This window comes from Pinus tabuliformis, chromosome 7, assembly GCF_031772625.1.
Source record: "Pinus tabuliformis cultivar Carrire ecotype Pingquan chromosome 7, CPIR1, whole genome shotgun sequence".
Lineage (NCBI taxonomy): Eukaryota > Viridiplantae > Streptophyta > Pinopsida > Pinales > Pinaceae > Pinus > Pinus tabuliformis.
The window spans coordinates 1,471,051,648-1,471,074,556 of NC_142293.1; the positions used below are offsets into that span (position 1 = coordinate 1,471,051,648).

Below are 22,909 nucleotides of genomic sequence, written 5' to 3' on the forward strand. Positions count from 1 at the left end.
TCGGGAAACGTGGCCGTACGGCCGGAAACACGTTTCCATGCCGTACGGTACGGGGAAACGCGTTCCGTTTCGTTTCCCCTGGCGAAACGCCCCCTAGGGCCACGTTTCCTGCAACTTAGATATATTCACCTTTACATGGTATATAAATGAGCAATCTTTGCATATTTTGTCTCTATTGGCTTGGAATCATGGTTTTAAATCTTAAAAATAGTTTTTTTCATTAAAAAATAAATATTTAATGTATTTTTCTAAAACCGGTTCGTTTAGACTAAACCAGTCCCGGTTAGACCGGTTCCGGTCGGTAAACCGGTTCATTAGGTGGACCGGTCCGGTCACCGGTTCCGGTTTTAAAAACATTGGTTGGGACAATCATGGGTTCCTATATGATGAGGGAGGCTCATAGAACCTGTAGGAATTGGGGATGACCATGATAATGGGGTAGAGCTCATGTATTGGCTTTTGCCCACGTGGTAAATGTGTTTGTCCCGATCATCTTTTGCATTTTGTGGTACATTTTCCTATGCTTTTTTCTTTCTTTTCAGCTGCATCAACCTACGGGCTTCATTCTAGGGCATGACCGAAGGTGTGGGCAATGGGAAGGGGCATGCTAACCCTAATGTGGACCCAGGTGGGAGAAATGATGAATAGGGTAATAATGAATGGAAAGAGGGTAATATAAAGGGATAAGGAGTGGGACCACGCAACCAAAATCGGGGTTTCCCATGAAATACCATCCCTAGAACCAAATGGTCAGTGAAAGAGATCCCACGGGACTAGAATCCAAGGTTAATTCTTAAAAGGGGTCTAGGGGACAAAAGCACAAACCTAGCCGATTCTTTCCACCGAATCCCCCCATTAATCCATGCCCAAAAGTGTCCATGATAAGCAAACTACAATACTCAATTTCCAAATGACAAGGCATACCTTTGGATTCGGGAGGTCCACCGTCAAACATACGATCATGGCAGATGGGCGAGGGACCACATGGCTGGCTTAGGCGGCGGAGAAAATGGCACAATGAGCTAGTTGGTGGCTGTAAGGAGCTACCGGCTGAGACCATCTTGGAGAAAATTTTTCTTGTAGGGACATTACCCACAAAATGGTGGGTAACATTCTTTTCATGGGCAGGTTTACTATTGGATCAACCCTACTTGTGCTTGTGGAGGATTGTTCATGCAACCCACTTTTTTTGTATTTAACTGTTTGATTATACATTCACTAATTTTATTAATTGTTAAAGGAAGCATTTTATCAAAAAAAATTAATGTCCGCGAATAACTAAAAGAGTATGTCCATGGGAGTAGGGAGTACAAATAGTTGTAACCTGCTGTAGGAGTGCAAAAGGCTACTTTGGAATGCTAGAAAATAAAAATATAAGGGATTAAGTAATACAACGAGTTTTAAGATAAAATCCACTACATAATAGGAAGAGATGTCAATGAAGAGAGTGAGGAATACAAAGTACTTTTTGTTGCATTAATCACTAAGAAGACGTGAATAACCTTGCTTTGTTGTCTCAAGAGTGCCCTAGGTGTTAGGTTTTGAGTAGCTTAGATAGGTGTTTAGTATTTATTGGTGTCTAAAAGGCTAAGGAACGCAACAAGATAATTATCTCCAAGACCTAGAAAAAGTTTCTAGGAAAATACCTTGATTAGATTAATTAACCAATTATTAAATATTTTTCGAAGTGTAACTTAGGAAAGCTGGTTAATTAAATCAGATTAATTGAGGTAAATGGATTTTGCTCTAGAGACTTCTGAAAAAGTTACATGATGGGGTCAAGATGATCTTAACCATCGATTGTGATTAGATCATGGCCATTGATCGCTCAATGAGAGATTATAAGAGCAAATCGATGGGTCAGTTGGAGACACATCAAGGAGTTCAAATCACCCAGTTGCAGTAAGAGCAAGGGTGCAGTTTGAGCAAGGGAGACACTAGTAGAAGGCTTTCAATAGAGAAGATTGAGGAGATTTCCGTAGAAATTCTCCTCAAAGATTCCAACATTTTGAGGGAAGGTTGAATTATTTTGCGAGAGGGAGGTTGATTAAGCTAATGTGCATTTCAGTCTACCCAGTGCGAGTTGTAGAGGCTATAGATTGATTTTTAGTGCCAATGTTAGCTACCAGAGGAGGTGCGAGTCGCTTTAGAGAGCAGTAAGAGGCAGTGTGGTTGCTGGAACAATTTTTTGGAGGTTGAAAGAATATTCCTTGGCAGGGCGTGCACATTTTTCAGTCAATAGTGCGAGGAGGTGCGAATAAATAGAGGGAGGCCGAATTGTTTTTTGCAAAAGGAAACTTGCATTTCCAGTGGAGAAAAATATTTACTGAAGCTTTTCCAGCGAGAGTCAAGTAAATTATAATTCTCAATTTTCACTGAAGAATAATAATAAAACCCTCATTTGTAGAATTGGTTTTCCCCACACTGGGGATTTCCCAGGGACAATTTGTCCAAAAGTACTAGTGTCAATTAATTTGTGTGTGCATTATTTCTCAGTTCTTGTTATAATTTGTGAAAATTGTAGTAGTGATTTATTTGTTATTCACTGTGTTTAATTTCTGAAGACAAATAATTTGTAATAGATAGAAGAGCAAATTCCAGTTGTTGCAATTAAGGAAATTTCACATGGTTTCAGAGCTAATCAACAAAAAGGGTTTGCATAAGTAAATCAACGCAGGGCACATGAAGAGAAATTTAAGGGTTTATAACCCAATTTATCTTCTTCAGATTTTTGGGTTTCGCTACATTTCCAGAGATGGCCACAACATGTTTTGCGAGATCAGGACAAATTGGATCGAGTCTCCAACTTTGCCTTGTGAAAAGCCAGAATGACATTCTTATTGGAAGAGTATGGACTCAAGGAGTATGCAGAGAATGTTATTTCCGCACCGACAAATCCACAACAACTAACAACCTATAAAAAGAAGAATACCAAAGCCAAGAGGATTATCCTTGATGGAGTCAAGGACCATATTGTTCCGCATATCTCAGAGAAGGGCACAACGAAGGAGATGTGGGATGCAATTGTAAATCTATACTAGAATCCTACAAAAAATAGGAAATTGATTCTCCGAGAAAAGCTGAGGACCATCAAGATGCAGAAGGGTGAAGACGTAGTATCCTATCTCACCAAAGTTCAACTTGCCATGGATGAGTTGGCTGCAGTAGGAGATAAGCCAAGTGATGATGAGTTGGTACGAATAGCTCTGAATGGGTTTTCCAAGGAGTGGAATGTGTTCGTCCAAGTGATCAATGGGCGAGATACACTACTAGGATGGGATCGCCTATGGAGTGATTTCACTTAGGAGGAGCTTAGAGTCAACTTGGTCAATGGCAGTAGCAATAGCAGTGGTAAAACTCTGAAGGTTGAGAAGGAATAGGAAAACGTAGCCCTAGAAGGAAAAGGGAAGGCAAGGAAGGGATCCAGCAAGGGATTAGGCTCAATAGGAGAAAAGAAGAAAAATGACTTGAGTAAGATCAAGTGATTTGGTTGTGGTCAGGTAGGACACTGTGTCTACCAATGTCCTAACTGGAAGAAGGGAGAAAAGAAGGGGAAGCAGACAACAACTTCAACGGACATTGAGGATTTGTCTTCTAGGCTAGAGGATGAATTCACTCTCATAGCTTGCCTCTCTAGCTCTACATCCACAGGTGTCTGGTATATCGATAGTGGAACATCAACACATATGACGGGAGTTAGAGAATATTTTTCTAGTTATAAGGAAGAGGAGATGGACTTCCAGATACAGATGGGAAACAAGACTAAATGTACTCTAGTTGGGAGAGGTACCATCAACATTCAGAGGGAGTCAGGCAAGAGCACTAGTGTTACAGATGTGCTACATGTGCCAGGTTTAGGCATGAACTTGATTTCAGTTTCTGCACTACAGGACAAGGGATATGATGTCTACTTCGTGGGGTAGAAGGTGTACATCAAGCACCAGAGTTGGAAGAAGGTCAAATAGATTGGGGTTTGAAGCAATAAGTTGTACAGGTTGCAGTTTGATTCTCCAAAGACATTGATTAGAAACAACAGTAGCAGAGACATGGGAGAGCTTTGGCATAGGAGGATGCGACACTTACATCATGGAGCACTCAAGTTTCTAAGGGAGACCATGACAGGGGTTCCAAAATTGAGCACAAAACATGACGATGTGTGCAGAGGGTGCATGCTTGGGAAATTTGCAAAAACAACATTCCTAAGGAGTGACAATAGAGTCAGTGGTGTGCTTCAGTTGATACACTCATATTTGTTTCATGTTGTCTACGAGATCTCTCAGGGGTTACAAGTATTTCATAACCTTCATATATGACTTGTCCAAGAAAACCTGGATCTATTTCTTGAATACAAAGGATGAAGTCTTCAGTCACTTCCAAGAGTTTAAGGCTTTTGTGGAGAACATGACAGGTAAAAAGATCAAGGTGCTTCAGACAAACAATGGAGGCGAGTACATAGATAAGGTCTTCATGAGGTTCTATGTGGAGGGCATCAAGAGAGAGTGGACAACTCCATACAACCCACAACAAAATGGGGTTGTAGAGAGAAAGAACAAGACGATAATTGGGGCAGCGAGGGCAATGTTATATGACTAGGATATGCCCAAGTTTCTATGGGCAGAGGCATGTAGCACAACAATGTACATTCAAAACATGGTTCCTCATAGAGCGTTGGGGAAGATGACACTAGAAGAGGCTTTTATAGGAAAGAAGCCAGTGATCGGGCACTTCAAGATCTTTGGTAGTATCTCTTATTGTCACGTGCCAGATGACAAATGCACCAGATTAGATCAGACTGCAGAAAAGGGCTATGTCATTGGATACAACGAAACGTCTAAGGCATACAAGATCTACATTCTTGGTAGCAGGAGGATCATCGTGAGATGAGATGTCAAGTTCTAGGAGGAGAAAGCCTTCAGAAGATCTCGCGAGTTGCCAACAAATGATCAGAGTGGGCCAACAAAGCTCCAAGGGTTGAGCAATAGTTGCAGCGACAACAAAGCACAAGTACAATTACCAATACGAGCACTAGCTCAAGTGTGTTAGAAAATCAATAGTGGCAACTATTAATCTTATTTTCTTTAACCATGATACTTGCTTGTGAACCTTAATTATCTTCTTTGAGTTCTTTAGTTAGATCTTATCATCAAACAATATCAAGAACAATAAATGCAACAATAGAGGATACAAATATAGGCTCTCAGCTAGGGCAAAAGACCTCCAAGGGGAAAACCCAGGAAACTCTTCTCTTCATAGAATCTGCTTCAATTGAGATACAAAGACCCTATCCCTAGACGAAGTCCTTGTCCCAGTACCAAGTCGGCCCTTTCTCAAGTCTTTCCTTTGATCTGCACCAAACTTCTACACCTTACAACTTCAACCTACCAGCTACAACACTGCTACTCGACCTGCAACTTCGACCCAACAACTTCGTCCTTGCAGCTACTTGGAAACTCTAATACAACTTCCTCCTGAGACCTACTTAGAGCAAGACAACTCTCCCAAGGTCAATGAGGTCTAGACAAGGGTTTCCCCTCTTCCAGATACAGATTCTACTCTTTGTCCTCCTGCAACTCGGAGTTGTAATTTCAGCCTGTTTTTGCAACCCAGAAACCCTAGAATTTCTCACGTGTGAGAGAGATAGAGCCCCAAAACAAGACATTTCATCCTCCCAGCTTCTCTTAGATCTTCACTCTCCTTTTTTTTTGCCTTTCCCAACTATAGATCAAACTCTTTCTTGTAGATCGAACTTGTGAGTGAGTGTGTCCTAAATGAAGTTGAACTGCTTCTTTATATAGCCTTCTCAAGGGGTCAAATTCCCTCCTTTAGGCCGACTTGTTGTTCCCAAGGTCGACTTGTACTCTTGGAGATTCCAAGACTTTCTGCCTAAAAAAAATTCCTTTTACAATTACAAATTGCTCGGAAGGGTCTATTAAGCATGATGTTGACTCCATTGACTCGTGACAATTAATCCTAAAATCTAACAAACCCTAAAAGCATGAAGACCATGCTTTTACCTAGATGATCTCAATAGTGAGCATGAAACCCATGCTTTAATAATAATAAGTTTTTTTCTTCTTTTCTTGTTTGTTACATAGGATACATATTGAAATGAGCACAACAATTATGAAGACCGAAACTAGTTACACTTCTCAACAAGGGGTAGGTGGTCTAGTGAGTTCATAACAAACGGAGCAGCAGGGGCAGGATGAAGAGCATGAAGTTCCACCCACCACCGGCGGGAGAAGAAACACAAAGGTGCTTCAGACACTAAAGGATGTGCAGGAGTTTGTGGGAACTCCTAGGGTGAGCACCGAAGAGCGTAGACAACTAGACAGATACAAGGCATTGGTGACAAAGGTAATTGACAGAGAGCCTTCCAGTTATCAGGAGGTTGCACAACGTCAAGTGTGGTAGGATGCAATGGTGGTGGAGTAAAATTCCATCATGATCAGTGATGTATGGGAGGTAGTGCCTAGACTAGTGGATAGGTCAGTGGTTGGCTCTCGATGGATCTACAAGATCAAGTATGTTGCAGATGGCAGCGTGGAGAAATACAAGGCTAGGTCTGTGGCCAAGGGTTATGCGCAGAAGGAATGCATAGACTACGAGTAGACCTTTGCTCCTATGGTTAGATTCACTTTTGTCAGAGCAGGGATCTCATTAGCAGCGCAAATGGGATGGCAGATTCACCAGATGGATGTCAAGACAACTTTCTTGAATGGGGTGATAGAAAAGGAGTTGTGTATCAAACAACCAGAGGGATTTGAGATGCATGGGGGAGATACACATGTTTGTAGGTTAAAGAGGGCACTATATAGACTCAAACAAGCTCCCGGGGCATGGTATGGTAGGATTGATAACTACTTGCAGCAGATGGGCTTCGTGAGGAGCGAGACAGATTCCAACCTCTACTATTTGATGGTAGGATGTGAGCCACTCATACTAGTACTTTATGTGGATGATTTATTGTTGACAGGGTCATCAGGGCTCATAGAGGATTGCAAGAGGGACTTGGTAGTGTGAAATTTCAACGAATGTAGTAACTGGATATTTATCTCCTAACTTATGCAGTTTATTTGTCTTCTATAAATTACCTTACGACAAATATTGATAAATTCACTACTACAATTCTTCACAAATAAAAACGCTGTGGAAAATAAAATGCCGGAATTGAGAAATAATGTGCACACATGAAAATTAGACACCAATATTTTTGGACCATCGTCCCTGGAAAACCCCCGAAGGGAAAACCGGTGCAATAGATGAGGGTTTTATTATTATAAATTCTTCAACAATTTATAAGTACAATGATTTGCTTGCCTAATACTAGCAAAGCTCTGACAAATACTAATCTCCACTGACAAAATAAACTGGAGATTCAAAATCTCCCTCTACAACTCGATCTGACCTCTCACAGCCAACTCACACTCTCTCTGGCTACTTGCATTGCCTGCCTCTTGAAATTTGCACAACCTCTGGGACTCCTTCCTTGCAAGTCGAATTGCCTTCAGTAGATGCTAGACCCACTCACTCTACCTTTGGGAAATAGTTCCAACACTGGCACACTGAAACGATGTCTTTCCTCCAACTCGCACTGGGTAAACTAGCTATTCGCACTTTCTGATTTAGCTGCCTTCCCCACGGATAAATCGACCTCCTTCCTACCTCTGGAAATTGGAAATTACTGTGGAAATTTTCTTTGGAAAATTTCCTCCCAAATCTCTGTTGAAACCCCGCTTCTTAGGGTCTCCTTAGCTTCAACTGTGCCCTTGCTGAATCACTGCAACTGGGGTTTTTCTAGGGACAATTTATCCAAAAATACTGGTGTCAATTATTTTTTGTGTGTGCATTATTTCTCAGTTCCTATTATAATTTGTGAAAAGTGCAATAGTGATTTATTCGTTATTTGCCGTGCTTAATTTCTTAAGACAAATAATTTGCAATAGATAGAAGAGTAAATTCCAGTTGCTGCAATCAGGGAAATTTCACACTAGGTTGAGAGTGTTTGGCTAGACCTACGATGATCCTCGAAAGAGCTTGGAGACAAAATACACACAATTTACACTCCCATAACCAAAAGCTTGGACAAAATCATTGAATACTAGGACATATTACAACAAAATCTAGCACCTAGTGTATAGCCTTACTAGGTGACTTAAACAATGTGCAACAATTGGGAGTCTGTCACCTCAACAACAACTCCCCTCGTTTTAGTGATGGACGCAAGCCAACAAAAGGGAGGCCTCCTTGATATGGCTTAGAGATCAGATAACCCAAGAAACTTAGGCTAAGTGCTCCCCAAGGATCCTAATGAAAATCCACCGGATATAGGTATAACAAGTTAGGGTTTGAGGTGGAAAATGGTGTAAATTCCAGATTTGCGTTCAAGGTAGCTATGGCTCAATCTATAGGCTACAGTTGATGTAAGAGGCTCAAATAGGGTTCCCAAACACACCAAACCAAGAAAACATCCAATGCTGCTATAAAGGAGGGTTTAAAATCTGCCATTTACAACGATACACCAATTTATAACAACAACAAATTTATCGCACGAAACTATGATAAATGAGTGTAAATGAAGGCTAAATATAAGAGCAAATTAGGAAATAAATTACAACAATATTTGATGGTTAATGACTCATATGCATCAACCATAGAAAATGACTGCAAAATGCATGCCAAACAATCTTTTTACATATCTAGTGCACTTTTCAACAATGTCTAACCCTAGGGGATAGACCAATAAGTCAATTAATGCTGAAAATACAAGATTTTGCTGTAAGTAAACCCTAATTTACCATAAAATGAAAAGAAAAACGATTTTTATAATTTAGTTGATTGCTAGAAGAGATGGACTAGTGCCTTCTCAATCTAAGGCCTATGGAGTTTGTTGACCACTACGTGTCAATGACCCATAGCAGTACACCCATTTTTTTCGCAAAAGGGATAACACCCAATCGATGTGTCCGTGCCATTCAACTATCATCGTCAACATGATTATCATGTTATAATGTAAACCCATTCTGCATGTACATGATGTAAATAATCTTAGCAAATTCGTGTCATATATGTAATTACCTAGGTAAACCTACTTTTCTGATGACAACCTACATTCTAGGAGGTTTTTTGTCTCACCGATCCATTCTCGGATGGTCGGCAGAGTTTTCCTTCAGTCTTACACCAAAGCCGGAATGTATTTTGTCACTGGGATCTTAGGTGAGTCTTAGTGTTATAAATCGAGTCTATGTAAAAGTGATTTGGGAATAATCCTAACTATTTGGTTAGGTTATTTTATTACAATATGCTTGGGTTGCTGGATTATATTTGTGTCGCAGAAATGGGTAGTCTGTGAGCGTCTATTATAGATGGGTTTTCCTGCTTATGATGTAAAAAATATGAAAATTATGATGTAAAGTGTCTTAAGGGTTGGAAAAATAAATTATCCCCTAATAGGTTAACTAATTAAATTTTCTGGCCAAAAATTAATTAAAATTTTAAGCCATAAATTTAATTAATTCTAGGTCCTAGGTAAATTAAAATTCTCCAAAGGCAAAATTCGTCGGTCCTTAAAAATCAAAATTTAAAAGGTCTATATAAGTAAAATTCAAAATTTATAAGTAAATTAATTATTTTGTTAAATTTTAAGCCTTTAGTCCCTGGGGGTTAAGTCAAAGTCAATTTTTTGAGGAAATTAACTCAAATTTTTATTTTTGAGTTAATTAAAATGCACTGAACTGAAAAATTCGAATTTCCTCAAGAATTAAATATTTCGACGAATGAGATTAAAAGAAATTTTAATCCTCATCAACGGTCGAGATTGCTTTAACGAGGATCACTCAAACTAGTTGTTGGAGATCTTTAAATAGGAGGTCATTTGTCAGTTGATCTATCCGATCTTTGAGTCGTGTGCTAAGCGAAAAGCTCTCATGTAATCTTTTTTTTTGAATAATAAAGAATGACTTTGGGGTTAATCTTCGCCGATGTTACTCTTCATGGAAATACTGTAAGATGTGTGGTTTTTCCTGCATAATTTTTTTTTTAGCCATTGGTAATAGCTTTTGAAGAGTGATTTGAGTACAGGTATCTTGCTCAGTCGCTGGGGTTTAAGTGATAATTAAAATTTTGGATTTTAATAGCAAGTATCTCTATTTATCTGAATTTATTATTATTTTCTCGCTCTATTTTGATCGCTGAATTGAGTTTTGCAGGAAATTCTTGATTTTTAGATCCTCGGGCGTTAGGGGAAGTTTTCAGTTGGACCAGCCAACTCCCGATTCATATTTTTTGAAGAGCCCAATTTGATTTGATCCCGGGCTTATCATAAGATTTTTATTGGTGATGCATGAAAGGTTTTGAGCTATAAGCACCTCCTTTAAAATTTAAAAATTTAATTTTTTTTATGTGCGAAGTTGAAAAATCTGGCTTTTGAGAGCCTTAGATTATCAGATCTGGGAGTGGAGTTGGACTCGCACTCCTCGCCATTCCTGGGCATAGATCTGTAAAATTTTTGGTTTTTTTTGACTTGGGTTTCTGGGATTTTATTTGTTTTTTGCATATTTGGGTTCTGGGTGTTTTTGTTTTCAGGAATAGGTTGTAGATCTGAAGGTGAAGTTTGATTTGAAGTCAGATTTAGGCCCTGGAGGGTAAGATCTAGCTTCAAAATAATTTTTGCAGGGATAATATTCATATTTTTATAGTCCAAGGGTTTTAAATTTTTTAAATCTGGAAACGAATTTACAGGGGTTTCATTAATAAATTTGAAGCAGAACATATCAACTTAATCAGAAAATTTTGGGTTTTATTTGGCCACCATTTTCCATTTTGTCTACTGCTTGGGGTTTTTGTTTTGCATTTTTGCTGCAAAAATTTCAATTTTTTTTAGGGAAAGCCTCTTATTTCCTTTGTCTGCCTGCATTTTTCAAACCTTTCAAAATCTTCCTTTCTCCTTGTCCCTCCAAACCCCTCGCGCAATCTTCATCCCTCCACACGTCCCTCAAAAGCTGCCCGATCCGCTGCGTTTTTCTCTTCCTCCAGCGTGCTCTCCCCTCACAACCTCTCTCCCGTCAGTCCATCCTCAAACACTGCCATCGCACCCTGTCCCCTTTCCCTTCTGCGTGCTCCCTCACTGCTCGATATCTGTCTCACTCCTGCATCATTTCTTCCTTCCGCGCGATTTTCTCATTGCCATAGCTTTGCTGCCAAGCCCTCCACCCACGCTCTTCCAGACATGCATTCTTCGCATCCATTCCATCGACTTGCATCACCTGCAAAAAAGAAAAATGCGTCGATCTCCATTCCTTGTCGCCGTCGTCAACCTTTTCTCTCTCGTCGTCCTGCACTGCACAACCAAACGAGAATGTTTTGTTTTGTCTTGTTTTAATTTGTTTTGACTTCATTTAGGTTAGGTTTCTTTTAAGTTCGATTTTTTTTTTTTTGAGTTTTCCTTTTGTTCTTATTTGTTTTGAGTTTCTTTATTTAAAAGAAATCTAAAAGGGAAAAAATGATTTAATCTTTTAATTTTTGACTTTGACCTTTTGTATTTTCAAATTTCATTTTAATTCGTTTTGATTTTGATTTTTTTGTTTTTATATATTTTATTTTGCTTGAAAATAAAAAATATAAGTCCAGAACCTAAAAAATAAAATAAAATAAAATTTACGTAACTGAAATTAAATCAAAATTTTCCCCATTAAAAAATTTAAAAGATCATTTTGATTTGTTTTGGTCACATTAAAAATTTTTAATTGATCATTTACCGCATTAGTCTTGCTTCATAAAACTTAGCACATTAAATTTGTCCAAGGAATTATTAAATTGTCAATTTAAAGTTCCTTCTTGGTGTCCTTTCGGGCTAAGGGTAAAATCTAAAAGAGAACTTTTGTGGTATTAAGCATTTTAACTTCTTCATAGTCAAACACTTAAATTTTTTGTATCTAAAGATTGACTGTAGGAAAGTGGTAAATTTTCCTAGATTTAGGGATTGTGAATTGATTAGCATTTAAATTTCATGGTTTTTTAAAGTATTTAGATCTCTAGAAATTTAATTGCTAGAATATTTTTCATCTATTGAAATTGATCGTCGTTACTTGAATTATTTGATGTTTGTTACATGTTAGATATTTTGTGAATATTCTCAAGTAATTGTTAAAGTACTTTGTCGTGGAATTGTAATAAATTGCATATCTTTGTTTCCTAAGCTGAGTATTTTTTGAGCATCTGTTGACATTGATATTAAATTGCAAGGAAGTTTTTGTTCTCTGTAAGCTATCAAAACGAAACGAACATTTTATTTTGGTGATTAAGGGCTTTTGCGATACAAGTGTTTCTAATCCTCGAGTCTAACTTCGTCTCATCATCTAGTGCATTCACATATAAGTTAGCTTTGCATAAATAAAATTTACTTCCAAGCATAAGCTTGGTCGATAGAGAAATAGGTATCCATCCATCTTTGCTTGAGAAGCCTGCTTTTAATAGTACTTAAAACGGTGACCTTGCAGTCGTCAGAGCCACAACTCTCTGCAGCGCTGGAGGCACCGGGTATGTTAGATTTTCAGGAGAGATATCGTTAATCACACCTTAGTGTGCTTCACCTTATCTTCTCTCTGCCAATTACTACGAAATTAGGCTCAACACAGAAAGGATCGAAGGATTCAAAAACTTAGATAGGCATTTAACTAAAATTAACTAAGATTCTTGCATCTCACATTAGTTTTAGGATCTGCATTTCATATAAGATAGTCATTCATCTAAGCAGCAGTTGCTAATCGATTACTTGGTCTTAATTTCCCTAGCAAGATCGTTGACTCCATAAGGCATTGGCATCAATTGTTTAAAATCTAATCAAATCCTACAAGTCTCGCTAAATCTTAATCAAGTACTTGGTCGCTTCATTGTGTCTCCGAACTGGTTGGTTCCCAACTAGTTCTTCATTCCATTTTTCCATAGGGTCAACTCCCCTTAGCCTGCTGTAGGGAGACAACTTAAATGGAGAGATTGGGGATCAGGGTGACAACCTCCGATTTGAGCCATTGTTGTGGTGCCTAGACATTTTGTGTGACAACAGAGTCTATCAAACAAATCAAGGGTTTCCTTGGAGTGACAACAAGATCCAAACAAACTAGGGCAAAGAAACTAACTTGCCCTGGAGTTTGAGATTTTCAAGGTGATTAAGGGAAAGAGAAAACTATATTCCTCAAATACTTGGAAGAAGGGTTTATTTTAACAAGGACAATGAAGCAAATACCATATAAACTAACTTAGCATATGAACATTCATCCAATAAAAATAATACCAAGATGAAGCAAATTAGTTAACTTACTCCACTATGCATCATCCAAGATCCACCATAAGCTTCCATTGAAAGAGATCGTATCAGATTCCAATTCCACCCAAGAGAAGTCAGTCAACTAGGTCTCCATAGGCACTAGAGAGAAGAAGACTAATCAAAATACAAATGATATCAAGTTGTGACAATGATCCAAGGATGTAAATTGCTCCCCTATATATATGAGGGCAACCAAGCTATTTAATCCTCCAATTAGGTTAAAATCCCTTAAAAATACAAAATCCATGATACAAGGTGGATATGTCATTAAGCTAACCCCCAAAGATAGCCTCTATAGTGAATAAACATGAAAAATAGCCTTAAATAACCCACATGTGTGAGTAAAAGCTCCTCCAAAGGGTGATGTCATCATGAACAAGGCATGTCTCTCCATGAAAAGTTGTAATGAATGGCTCAAATGGTATGTCTCATCCCATAAGCCATGTCTCATCATCCAAAGGTGGCACCTCATCACCAAAAGAGCCCTCACAAGCCAACATCATCCTCCAAAAAGCCCACACCATCATCAAATGCAAGCTAAGGCATGATGTCATCAAACTAGGGCATGACATCATGACGGTAGAAGGTGCAAAATCCCCTCTAAAGGGATCTCAAGTCATCATTATCATCAGTCATCATCAAGAGAAGAGCAATGCCCCTTAGGAAGGTACAATGCCAGCCTAGGGGCATCTTGTTATCTCAAGGGTACACCTATTCCCAAGGCAATGTCCTAACCTAGAAAGTCTATGTCAAAGATCTTGAGAATGGTGGAGGGTCTCATCATTTGTGCGAAGTCCTCATAAAGGATAATTCTCCTCAAAGGTGCCCCAATGTCCTCCAACAAGTGCTCTGCGTCATCATGGAATGTGGTTGGATGTCGTCTATGAAGCGTTGGGGAAGCAACACATCATCCCTTAAGGGAACCTAGCAGCACCTAGAAGAATCATCTAGCACATACTAGGAATCAAGTGAGGTCAACGTCAAGGGTACAAGAGCCATAAGAGCATCAAAGTGGATGATATTTAATGTCAAAGCCATCAAATTACTTCACACAAGTATCATTATCAACTTTCTCACTAGCTTGTGATTGTATACAAGTTGCCAAATTTAGGTATGGGAGGGTTATCATATGTCCCTATTAGATGCTTCCAACCCTAAGGGGAGGAACAATTCCTAGGCCAACCCTTTCAAATGATAGGTGCAAGTGATATGTGTTATAACTTGGGGTTTACTTCATGAAAGGTGCCATAGTCTTATTTTAGGTTATGTAAGATCATCATCCTTGAGTGCCTCTATAGGGAGTTCCTAGCTACTTGATTTGCCTTCCCTCGCCTTGTTTTTCGAAGCCCCTGATGTGCCTTTCTCTTTGCTTTAATTGGCTTGTTTAACAAGCATCAATGATTATCTTGTAAAGATGATATAACCCCCTTTAATGATGGGTAGTTTATTGCTACACTAGGGGCGAGATGTCTTTTGAGAGTTCCTTTTACTTTGCTGGTGTCAAAACTCTTGCTGATTTTGAGGTGATCAAGATCATGGATGATTGGGATCCTTATCCAGCCTTGTTGGGTATTGGATATGCGTGAAATATACATGGAACTCTAGGGACGAGTGACTATATAAGAGAGGGTAGAGCTCAAGCTAAATTGGCTTTTGATTCATTTTATGTCCCTCACCATTCTTTTGCATTTGAACATTTGGCTTATGATTTTTCATTTTTTTTTTTAAATAGCTGTATCAACCTCAGGCACTTCAGCCCTTTCTTGTCATAGGATTGAAGTATACAGGGAACCAGCATGAGCAACTAACAACAACCAGTCAAAAGATGGGAGAAAGAAATAGCCCTATGGAAGGTCACATTGTATTAGAAGCAAATGATTACCATCAAGGTGACATAAGGGAACAATTATACATCCTAAACATCATGGCATATAATCCAATGTCAACCTTGATCCATATTAGAATGCCTAAAACATTAAACGAAAGCACTTGCATGCAAAAATGGTTAATGTACCTCTCAATAGATGTCCTCATGCTAGACAAATTAATGTACCGACTGAAGAATGGGTGAGAGGCATCTGAGGATGGCTATCTGTGGATCATGGTAGGGGCTGCTAGCTGGCAAGCTGCATCATAGGAGAAAAAATTTCACTGAGGAATACCCATGTATATGGATGGGTAACAAGACAGAATTGGATAATTTATACATCAAAATTCATTCAATTTTTATTAATGGTCCTTTTCTTTGATAAAGCATAGTTATAGTACTTTGTAATTGGATTTTTCGAGAGGTAAAGATGAAGAAAATTCAACGACATACAGGTTCTCTGGGCAAAAAATATCAAATAATAATGTGGAGCCTTTGTAGCAATCTGAACTTACAATTTCACTGATAAGGACGGAGGTTATTATAGCCAGTTACGATTACAAGAGATTCATGGCCATGTTTGCTAATGCTAATACTCGTGCAAGCAAACAATTAACCAGTCACAGATGCAAAGCACATGGTAAGTAGAAATCTACCTGTAGCTCTATTAACATCATTTTGACCTGTGAGGGTTATGCAATTTGGAAGGCCAATACAAAATAATAATGTGGAGCCTTTGTAGCAATCTGAACTTACAATTTCACTGATAAGGACGGAGGTTGTTATAGCCCGTTATGATTACAAGATGTTCATGGCCATGTTTGCTAATGCTAATACTCGTGCAAGCAACAATTAACCACAATCACAGATGCAAAACACATGGTAAGTATTTTAATTAATGGAAAAACCTGTGAGCAAATTATGAAACCGACGTTTCGGACTAGCTAGGTGAGTCCATCATCAAGGTAATGAGATCTGAATTTTGAGAAGAGAGAGTCGAGAAAATTAAGAAGCTATTAATAGAAGAAATAGGATTCTGGCTCTTGACATTCTCATCTTCTCAAATTTAAGAGCATTGTTCTGCATGTCCCTTCCATGGTGGGACTTAATGGTGTTGAAGAGAGATTCCATACAGGCTGGTAGAGTATTTTAATTAATGGAAAAACCTGTGAGCAAATTATGAAACCGACGTTTCGGACTAGCTAGGTGAGTCCATCATCAGGGTAATGAGATCTGAATTTTGAGAAGAGAGAGTCGAGAAAATTAAGAAGCTATTCTGGCTCTTGACATTCTCATCTTCTCAAATTTAAGAGCATTGTTCTGCATGTCCCTTCCATGGTGGGACTTAATGGTGTTGAAGAGAGATTCCATACAGGCTGGTAGAGTATTTTAATTAATGGAAAAACCTGTGAGCAAATTATGAAACCGACGTTTCGGACTAGCTAGGTGAGTCCATCATCAGGGTAATGAGATCTGAATTTTGAGAAGAGAGAGTCGAGAAAATTAAGAAGCTATTCTGGCTCTTGACATTCTCATCTTCTCAAATTTAAGAGCATTGTTCTGCATGTCCCTTCCATGGTGGGACTTAATGGTGTTGAAGAGAGATTCCATACAGGCTGGTAGAGTATTTTAATTAATGGAAAAACCTGTGAGCAAATTATGAAACCGACGTTTCGGACTAGCTAGGTGAGTCCATCATCAGGGTAATGAGATCTGAATTTTGAGAAGAGAGAGTCGAGAAAATTAAGAAGCTATTCTGGCTCTTGACATTCTCATCTTCTCAAATTTAAGAGCATTGTTCTGCATGTCCCTTCCATGGTGGGACTTAATGGTGTTGAAGAGAGATTCCATACAGGCTGGTAGAGTATTTTAATTAATGGAAAAACCTGTGAGCAAATTATGAAACCGACGTTTCAGACTAGCTAGGTGAGTCCATCATCAGGGTAATGAGATCTGAATTTTGAGAAGAGAGAGTCGAGAAAATTAAGAAGCTATTCTGGCTCTTGACATTCTCATCTTCTCAAATTTAAGAGCATTGTTCTGCATGTCCCTTCCATGGTGGGACTTAATGGTGTTGAAGAGAGATTCCATACAGGCTGGTAGAGTATTTTAATTAATGGAAAAACCTGTGAGCAAATTATGAAACCGACGTTTCGGACTAGCTAGGTGAGTCCATCATCAGGGTAATGAGATCTGAATTTTGAGAAGAGAGAGTCGAGAAAATTAAGAAGCTATTCTGGCTCTTGACATTCTCATCTTCTCAAATTTAAGAGCATTGTTCTGCATGTCCCTTCCATGGTGGGACTTAATGGTGTTGAAGAGAGATTCCATACAGGCTGGTAGAGTATTTTAATTAATGGAAAAACCTGTGAGCAAATTATGAAACCGACGTTTCGGACTAGCTAGGTGAGTCCATCATCAGGGTAATGAGATCTGAATTTTGAGAAGAGAGAGTCGAGAAAATTAAGAAGCTATTCTGGCTCTTGACATTCTCATCTTCTCAAATTTAAGAGCATTGTTCTGCATGTCCCTTCCATGGTGGGACTTAATGGTGTTGAAGAGAGATTCCATACAGGCTGGTAGAGTATTTTAATTAATGGAAAAACCTGTGAGCAAATTATGAAACCGACGTTTCGGACTAGCTAGGTGAGTCCATCATCAGGGTAATGAGATCTGAATTTTGAGAAGAGAGAGTCGAGAAAATTAAGAAGCTATTCTACATCATTTTGACATGAGTAGATTTCTACATGGTAAGTAGAAATCTACCTGTAGCTCTATTCACATCATTTTGACCTGTGAGGGTTATGCAATTTGGAATACGGTCAATACATGGGTTGTTCTTTTTCCACTTCCTAAAAGCAAGTGTTTCTGCTAACTGGATTAGGTCCTGTGTAGTGTGGAATGATTCAGTGATGAATATCCATGTTAACTGGGTTAGTCATTGGTAGCTGGCAAAAGTCTAGTACCCAACTTGCTTCATCTAGGATCATGTCAATTTATCGGTTTCATTGTTTAATACTTGTTTTATAATTTTATTTGCTACAAATATCTGCAAGAACTCCATTGTACGTTTGTCTATAAGATCCACTCTAGTTTGAAAATCTTTTCAAACGATATAAAGTAATATGAAGGTTTTCAGTACTAGTTTCAACTTTCTTTAGCTGGTCTCTTTATCCTACAAATTTTCCTTTTAACCCCCTTCTCCCAAGTCCCATCTGTGAGAGGCACCAAGAGACGGACAGATAGCGGCCTTGGCTCCCATTCTAGATCATTGCGGGCCTGTGGGACTAGCCCCACTTCATGGAGGCCTCAAAGGTGTCGTCAGTACAGACCCCATCCCAGCAGTCAGACTATAGATCACCCAGGCCATAGCGATGGTTGATCTCTTCCAGGCAGAAGCATAGTATGCAGTCTGGATCCTCCTCTGAACAGTTTTTTTATCCTGATTTTTTCTCCACTCGGCCTTGGATGTTAGTGGAGCTAGCCCTAGTGGAGCTACTCCAGATTTGAGCTTTTTGTGCACTTCAGAGTTTGAATCTGTGCACATTGTACATCCTTCTTTCAGATCTGCTCTCTGCTTCCAGAGTTTAGCTCTCATGCACTTTACTCTATGCATCTTGCTTTTTATGGGAGCTGTATTTGAGCTCCTGCTTTGTATTTGACATCATGATGTTTGGCAGTTCTATTGACCTACTTCAGTGGTCATTTGCTGGACATTAATAAAATTATCTTATTTCATCTTATCTGTCTTGCGCAATTTAGATCTTTAATGGGTAGTAATCGTTCTAGCAGTAAATTGTATTTGTTTGAATGTTGCACAATATTAGATCTTTCGTTAGAAAATATTTATTTCTCACTGAAGCAAAGCATTAAACTGCTGTAAGCAACAAGTTTTCTCACTTAATGATGTTGAACAGATTGCACGGATGCTGACAGTACGAAGGGAAAGGGAGCTCGAGCAGGGTATTGGGAAACGGTTATCAAGAAAGATGGACAGCGCATGGAAACGTAGCATCATTCCCAGGCCTCCTCCATCTCTGCGCAAGTTGCAAGAAGAAAAGGAAGCAAAGGCAACAAAGGAAGTGGCGGGGTCGTAGTTAATGTTTGTGATCAAAGCATTCTGTTTTAGAGCTATGAGAATGAGTTGCCGTTTCTGTGTCACTGGAGACATGCATGGTTTGTTTCAGCTATAAGTCTTGGGAACAGCACAATGTAAATTCTTGTATCCAGTTTATTCAAAAGAACATTCATTTTTGCTTAAAAATTGCTCTGTACAATGCATAAAGTTAATGTGCTAAGGATTTTAACCTCTTGCATTCTATCTATATGGTATCCTTGAGGCCCAGGAAATATGGAATAATTCACAGGCATCAATGGGGAAACATCATAATTCTTTCTGCAACATATTTAATAATTCTGCTGTATGTTAGAATGTAGGATTGAGGTTCATGGATGGCATCTTTTGCTGATTCAGATCTACAATTTTTTAAAATCTGTTTTGGTAAATTGTAGGCTATTTATTACACTGGGGACTTCTTATATAATGTCACGCAGTGTGTACGGGAGTTTTTCCTTTTACTGAAGATGTCTGTGAAACCAGCATAGATCCATCTTAAATACAGATCTAACATGAGCCGAGAGGGATCCAATTTCTTCAAGTGCAATTTTTTTTATGAACCAACATTATTTAAATATTTTGTATAGTTATCTAATTTTTTATTTTTATTTTTAAATTTTTTATTTGGGCTGACATAAGCAAAATTTCAACTTTGACGACGGATGGACAGGGTTACACATCATATTGGGCTGTAGAATGAGCCTCTCGGCTCAAAAAAAAAAGATAGACGGAAATTATTTGATTCCAAGTTTAACGAATGATACTATTACTGTAGAAGAATACTTAAATAATTTCTTGCCCATTGCTGTCATCTTTGTTTTCTACAAGTCATGTTTTCAAGAAATCTTTTGGGCATGATATGCCTTTTCTAGTAATTACAATATCCATATTTCTCAAGCAAGTTACTCAGTCTTATCTCTTTGTAATGTGTCAAAAACAGGGAAGGAGTAGTTCACCCCCAACTCATATTATGTGAGCCATATGACTTGCCTGGAAGTTTCTACAATCTACACCATCAATATTCTAAATAAAATTTGTGTAATGCTATCTGGATGTGAAAATACACAGATACCATACCAGCTTGGGAGCTTGGAATTTCTCTATGCTTTAAACAAATGAATGTCAGTTCTTGTAAAATCATTGTATGGCCCGTGGCTAGACTTCATAGCTTTGGTCATTTGTGCTCATCCTATAATTTTGTGTCATTTCTTGTAGGGACATTTTGTCTTTTAGTTGAGTTTATTCTTTAGAGTATTGTCATCCTTTAGTTTGTGTGGTGTCCAATTAGATCACAGGGAGTTGTATCTCCATTTTGTTATCAGAGATTGAAGATTGATTCTTTCTATCTCCATTTTTCTAAGGTTGATTTTGTTGTGGACTTTATAAACAGATATAATACATATTAGCTACAGGAAGATGTGTCTATATTTTGTATCGAGCAGGGGAGAAATATGTTAGGCAGCTATATCTAAAACAAAAAGTTACACATTTCTTCTTGATGCCTCGTAAAGATTGTGAGCAAACAGGAGAGCTAAATTATCTCTAGATAATTGAACAAAATAGTAGGCTCATCATTCAACAGTGGGCTAAAAGCCTCCTGGGCAAAAGAGATGTAAAGACAAGAAAATGGGAACTTTTTGATGGTGACTGGGTGACAATTTTGCTTGTGAGAAATCAGTTGGGTGAAGGTACTTCCAGGTGCATGATAGTTTGCTGAACAAAAGTGGCCATGCCTATTTTAAGTGCAATGATTTATGTGGAGATAGAGGAAACCTTATGTTGAAAATGTTTTCATCTTTGTTTCATAGAATGTAATGTCCCTTTCCAAGGAGGAGATAATTGAATTTTTGATTAATTAAGAAATAAAACTTTTAAAGTCACTTTATTAAAAAGGGGGAAAAAACGACCCATGACAATAAAAGAAAGTCTGAGGCTCGCTTTTGGAGATGTGGAATTGGATATTGTTTCTGATATTTGGTTTGAAAGCTCGTGGAACTTGAAGAAAGGGTAAAAACCCAATTGATGAGGGTAGTTTCTGTGGTGTGACATCCACTTCAGCTAATCTGGCTAGAATTGGCTTCAGTGTTGAAACTATACACCTTAGTCGATCTACAAGAAGAGATCATATCAGATCTTTCGTTTATGCTTTAGTGGAGAAAGATGGAGGGGTCATACAAATCATTCAATGGTGCTTTAGAATGGGGAAGAGTCAATCAAACTTCTCAATTGGGCTCAACGTTGAAAACCCATCGTTTTGGAGGCATCAACGATCTTGAGCAGACGATACAACCAAGTATGCCATTATTGTAGGAGTTTAACATGTTAATTTTTGCATAAGGAAGAAGACTGATTGACATGTAATATTAATAAAATAATTAGCTACATTTTTGCTGCCCATTTTGAGAATTTATTGTGTTATTTACTACATAAGGGTTTAATGTTTAACTGAATACAATCTGCTTGACAAAATGTCCCAATGGTTTTCTTGCAAATTGTTAATTAAAATGTTTTGAAGAAAATTTACTGGTTTATATTGAAAAGAGACATTACAGTGGTATCGGAGTTGTGCATCCTGCCAGCGTGAGAGGTTATTTATAGTTTTAGCATTGGAGATCAAGATTGTTTTTACAAGCCAAGATTGACGAGTTCTCCCTGATTTTTTGAGGGCCAAGTTCACATTGCTACAACAAGGCTGAATTTATCAGCTCATACCATTGATGAAGGCTATTTGAAGGGGCCAAGTTCTATTTGTAAGAGGTTGAGTATCTTGTCTTTTCTGTTGAAATAAAAGAGCACATTTTTCATTGGGAGGACGTCAAAATTTGTCTTGAGCCGAGTTCTGCCATTATCTTCAACACCATGTTATCTTAGAGGCAACATTTGAGTGAGAACACTGAGTGACTTGAAGGAGAGGAGTTGTCTTCATGGAGGTTGGATTTTGTTGTTGTTTTTCTTTCCTCCAACTAGGACGAGGAATTGTATTGTAGCAAGATTAGAGGGCAGATTTATTCGTTGGCCAAGTTTTGCATTGTTGAAGAATCTAGGGAACCTGAGTTATAATGAGATTCTTCTAGCAATGATAACAATTTGTGAAGTACTTTTACTTTTCTTGCTAACACAATCTTCTTCTTCTTATTATTAGTGTATGTTTTCTTACTTCATCAAATAGTTACCAAAATACAAGAAACAAGAACACAAGATTTTGGCTCTTAGCCAGGGCAAAACCTCTCTCTTAGAGAGGAAAACCCTTCTTGAAATTTCTCTTATTGAAGCTTCTATTGATAAATGCCAAACCCTAGACCCTTGACAAGAAGATCCTCCAAGCACAAGTCAAGCCTTTGTCCTTCTTCCGGCACTTCGTTCTTCTTCCGGCGACTGAGAGCAACCCTAGTTATGCTTGCACTAGAAGATATATTTTTCTTCGTTCCTTAGTAGACTCCTTCCCTTATGAAGAGTGCCTTATCCCTCTTACAATCGAGCTCTTTCTTGAGATATAGTTGTAGGTCTGATGTAACAACAGTGTGGCCCTATTTCTTCGCACGTGTGAAGGGATTCCTTCAAGAAACTGATGCTAGATTGCTCTCCTTCCTTCACTTGTGTG

General features: G+C 38.4%; 1 protein-coding gene across 2 annotated transcripts in view; it reads left to right on the forward strand.

Moving 5' to 3' along the window:
* LOC149253354 (large ribosomal subunit protein uL29c-like) overlaps positions 1–20,601 on the forward strand; it is a 70,568-nt gene extending 49,967 nt beyond the window's left edge. The window contains exons 2-3 of one of the 2 annotated variants that reach the window (XR_016267073.1): positions 19,109–19,403; positions 20,249–20,601. Coding sequence is in view for 1 of the 2 variants with exons in the window: in XM_089459890.1 (XP_089316016.1) it covers positions 19,109–19,288 (180 nt within the window). In the remaining variant the exon portion in view is untranslated. Of the gene's footprint in view, positions 1–19,108; positions 19,513–20,248 lie in introns of those variants that run through there. The other variant, XM_089459890.1, reaches the window with a different exon arrangement.
* Positions 20,602–22,909: the final 2,308 nt, after the last annotated feature.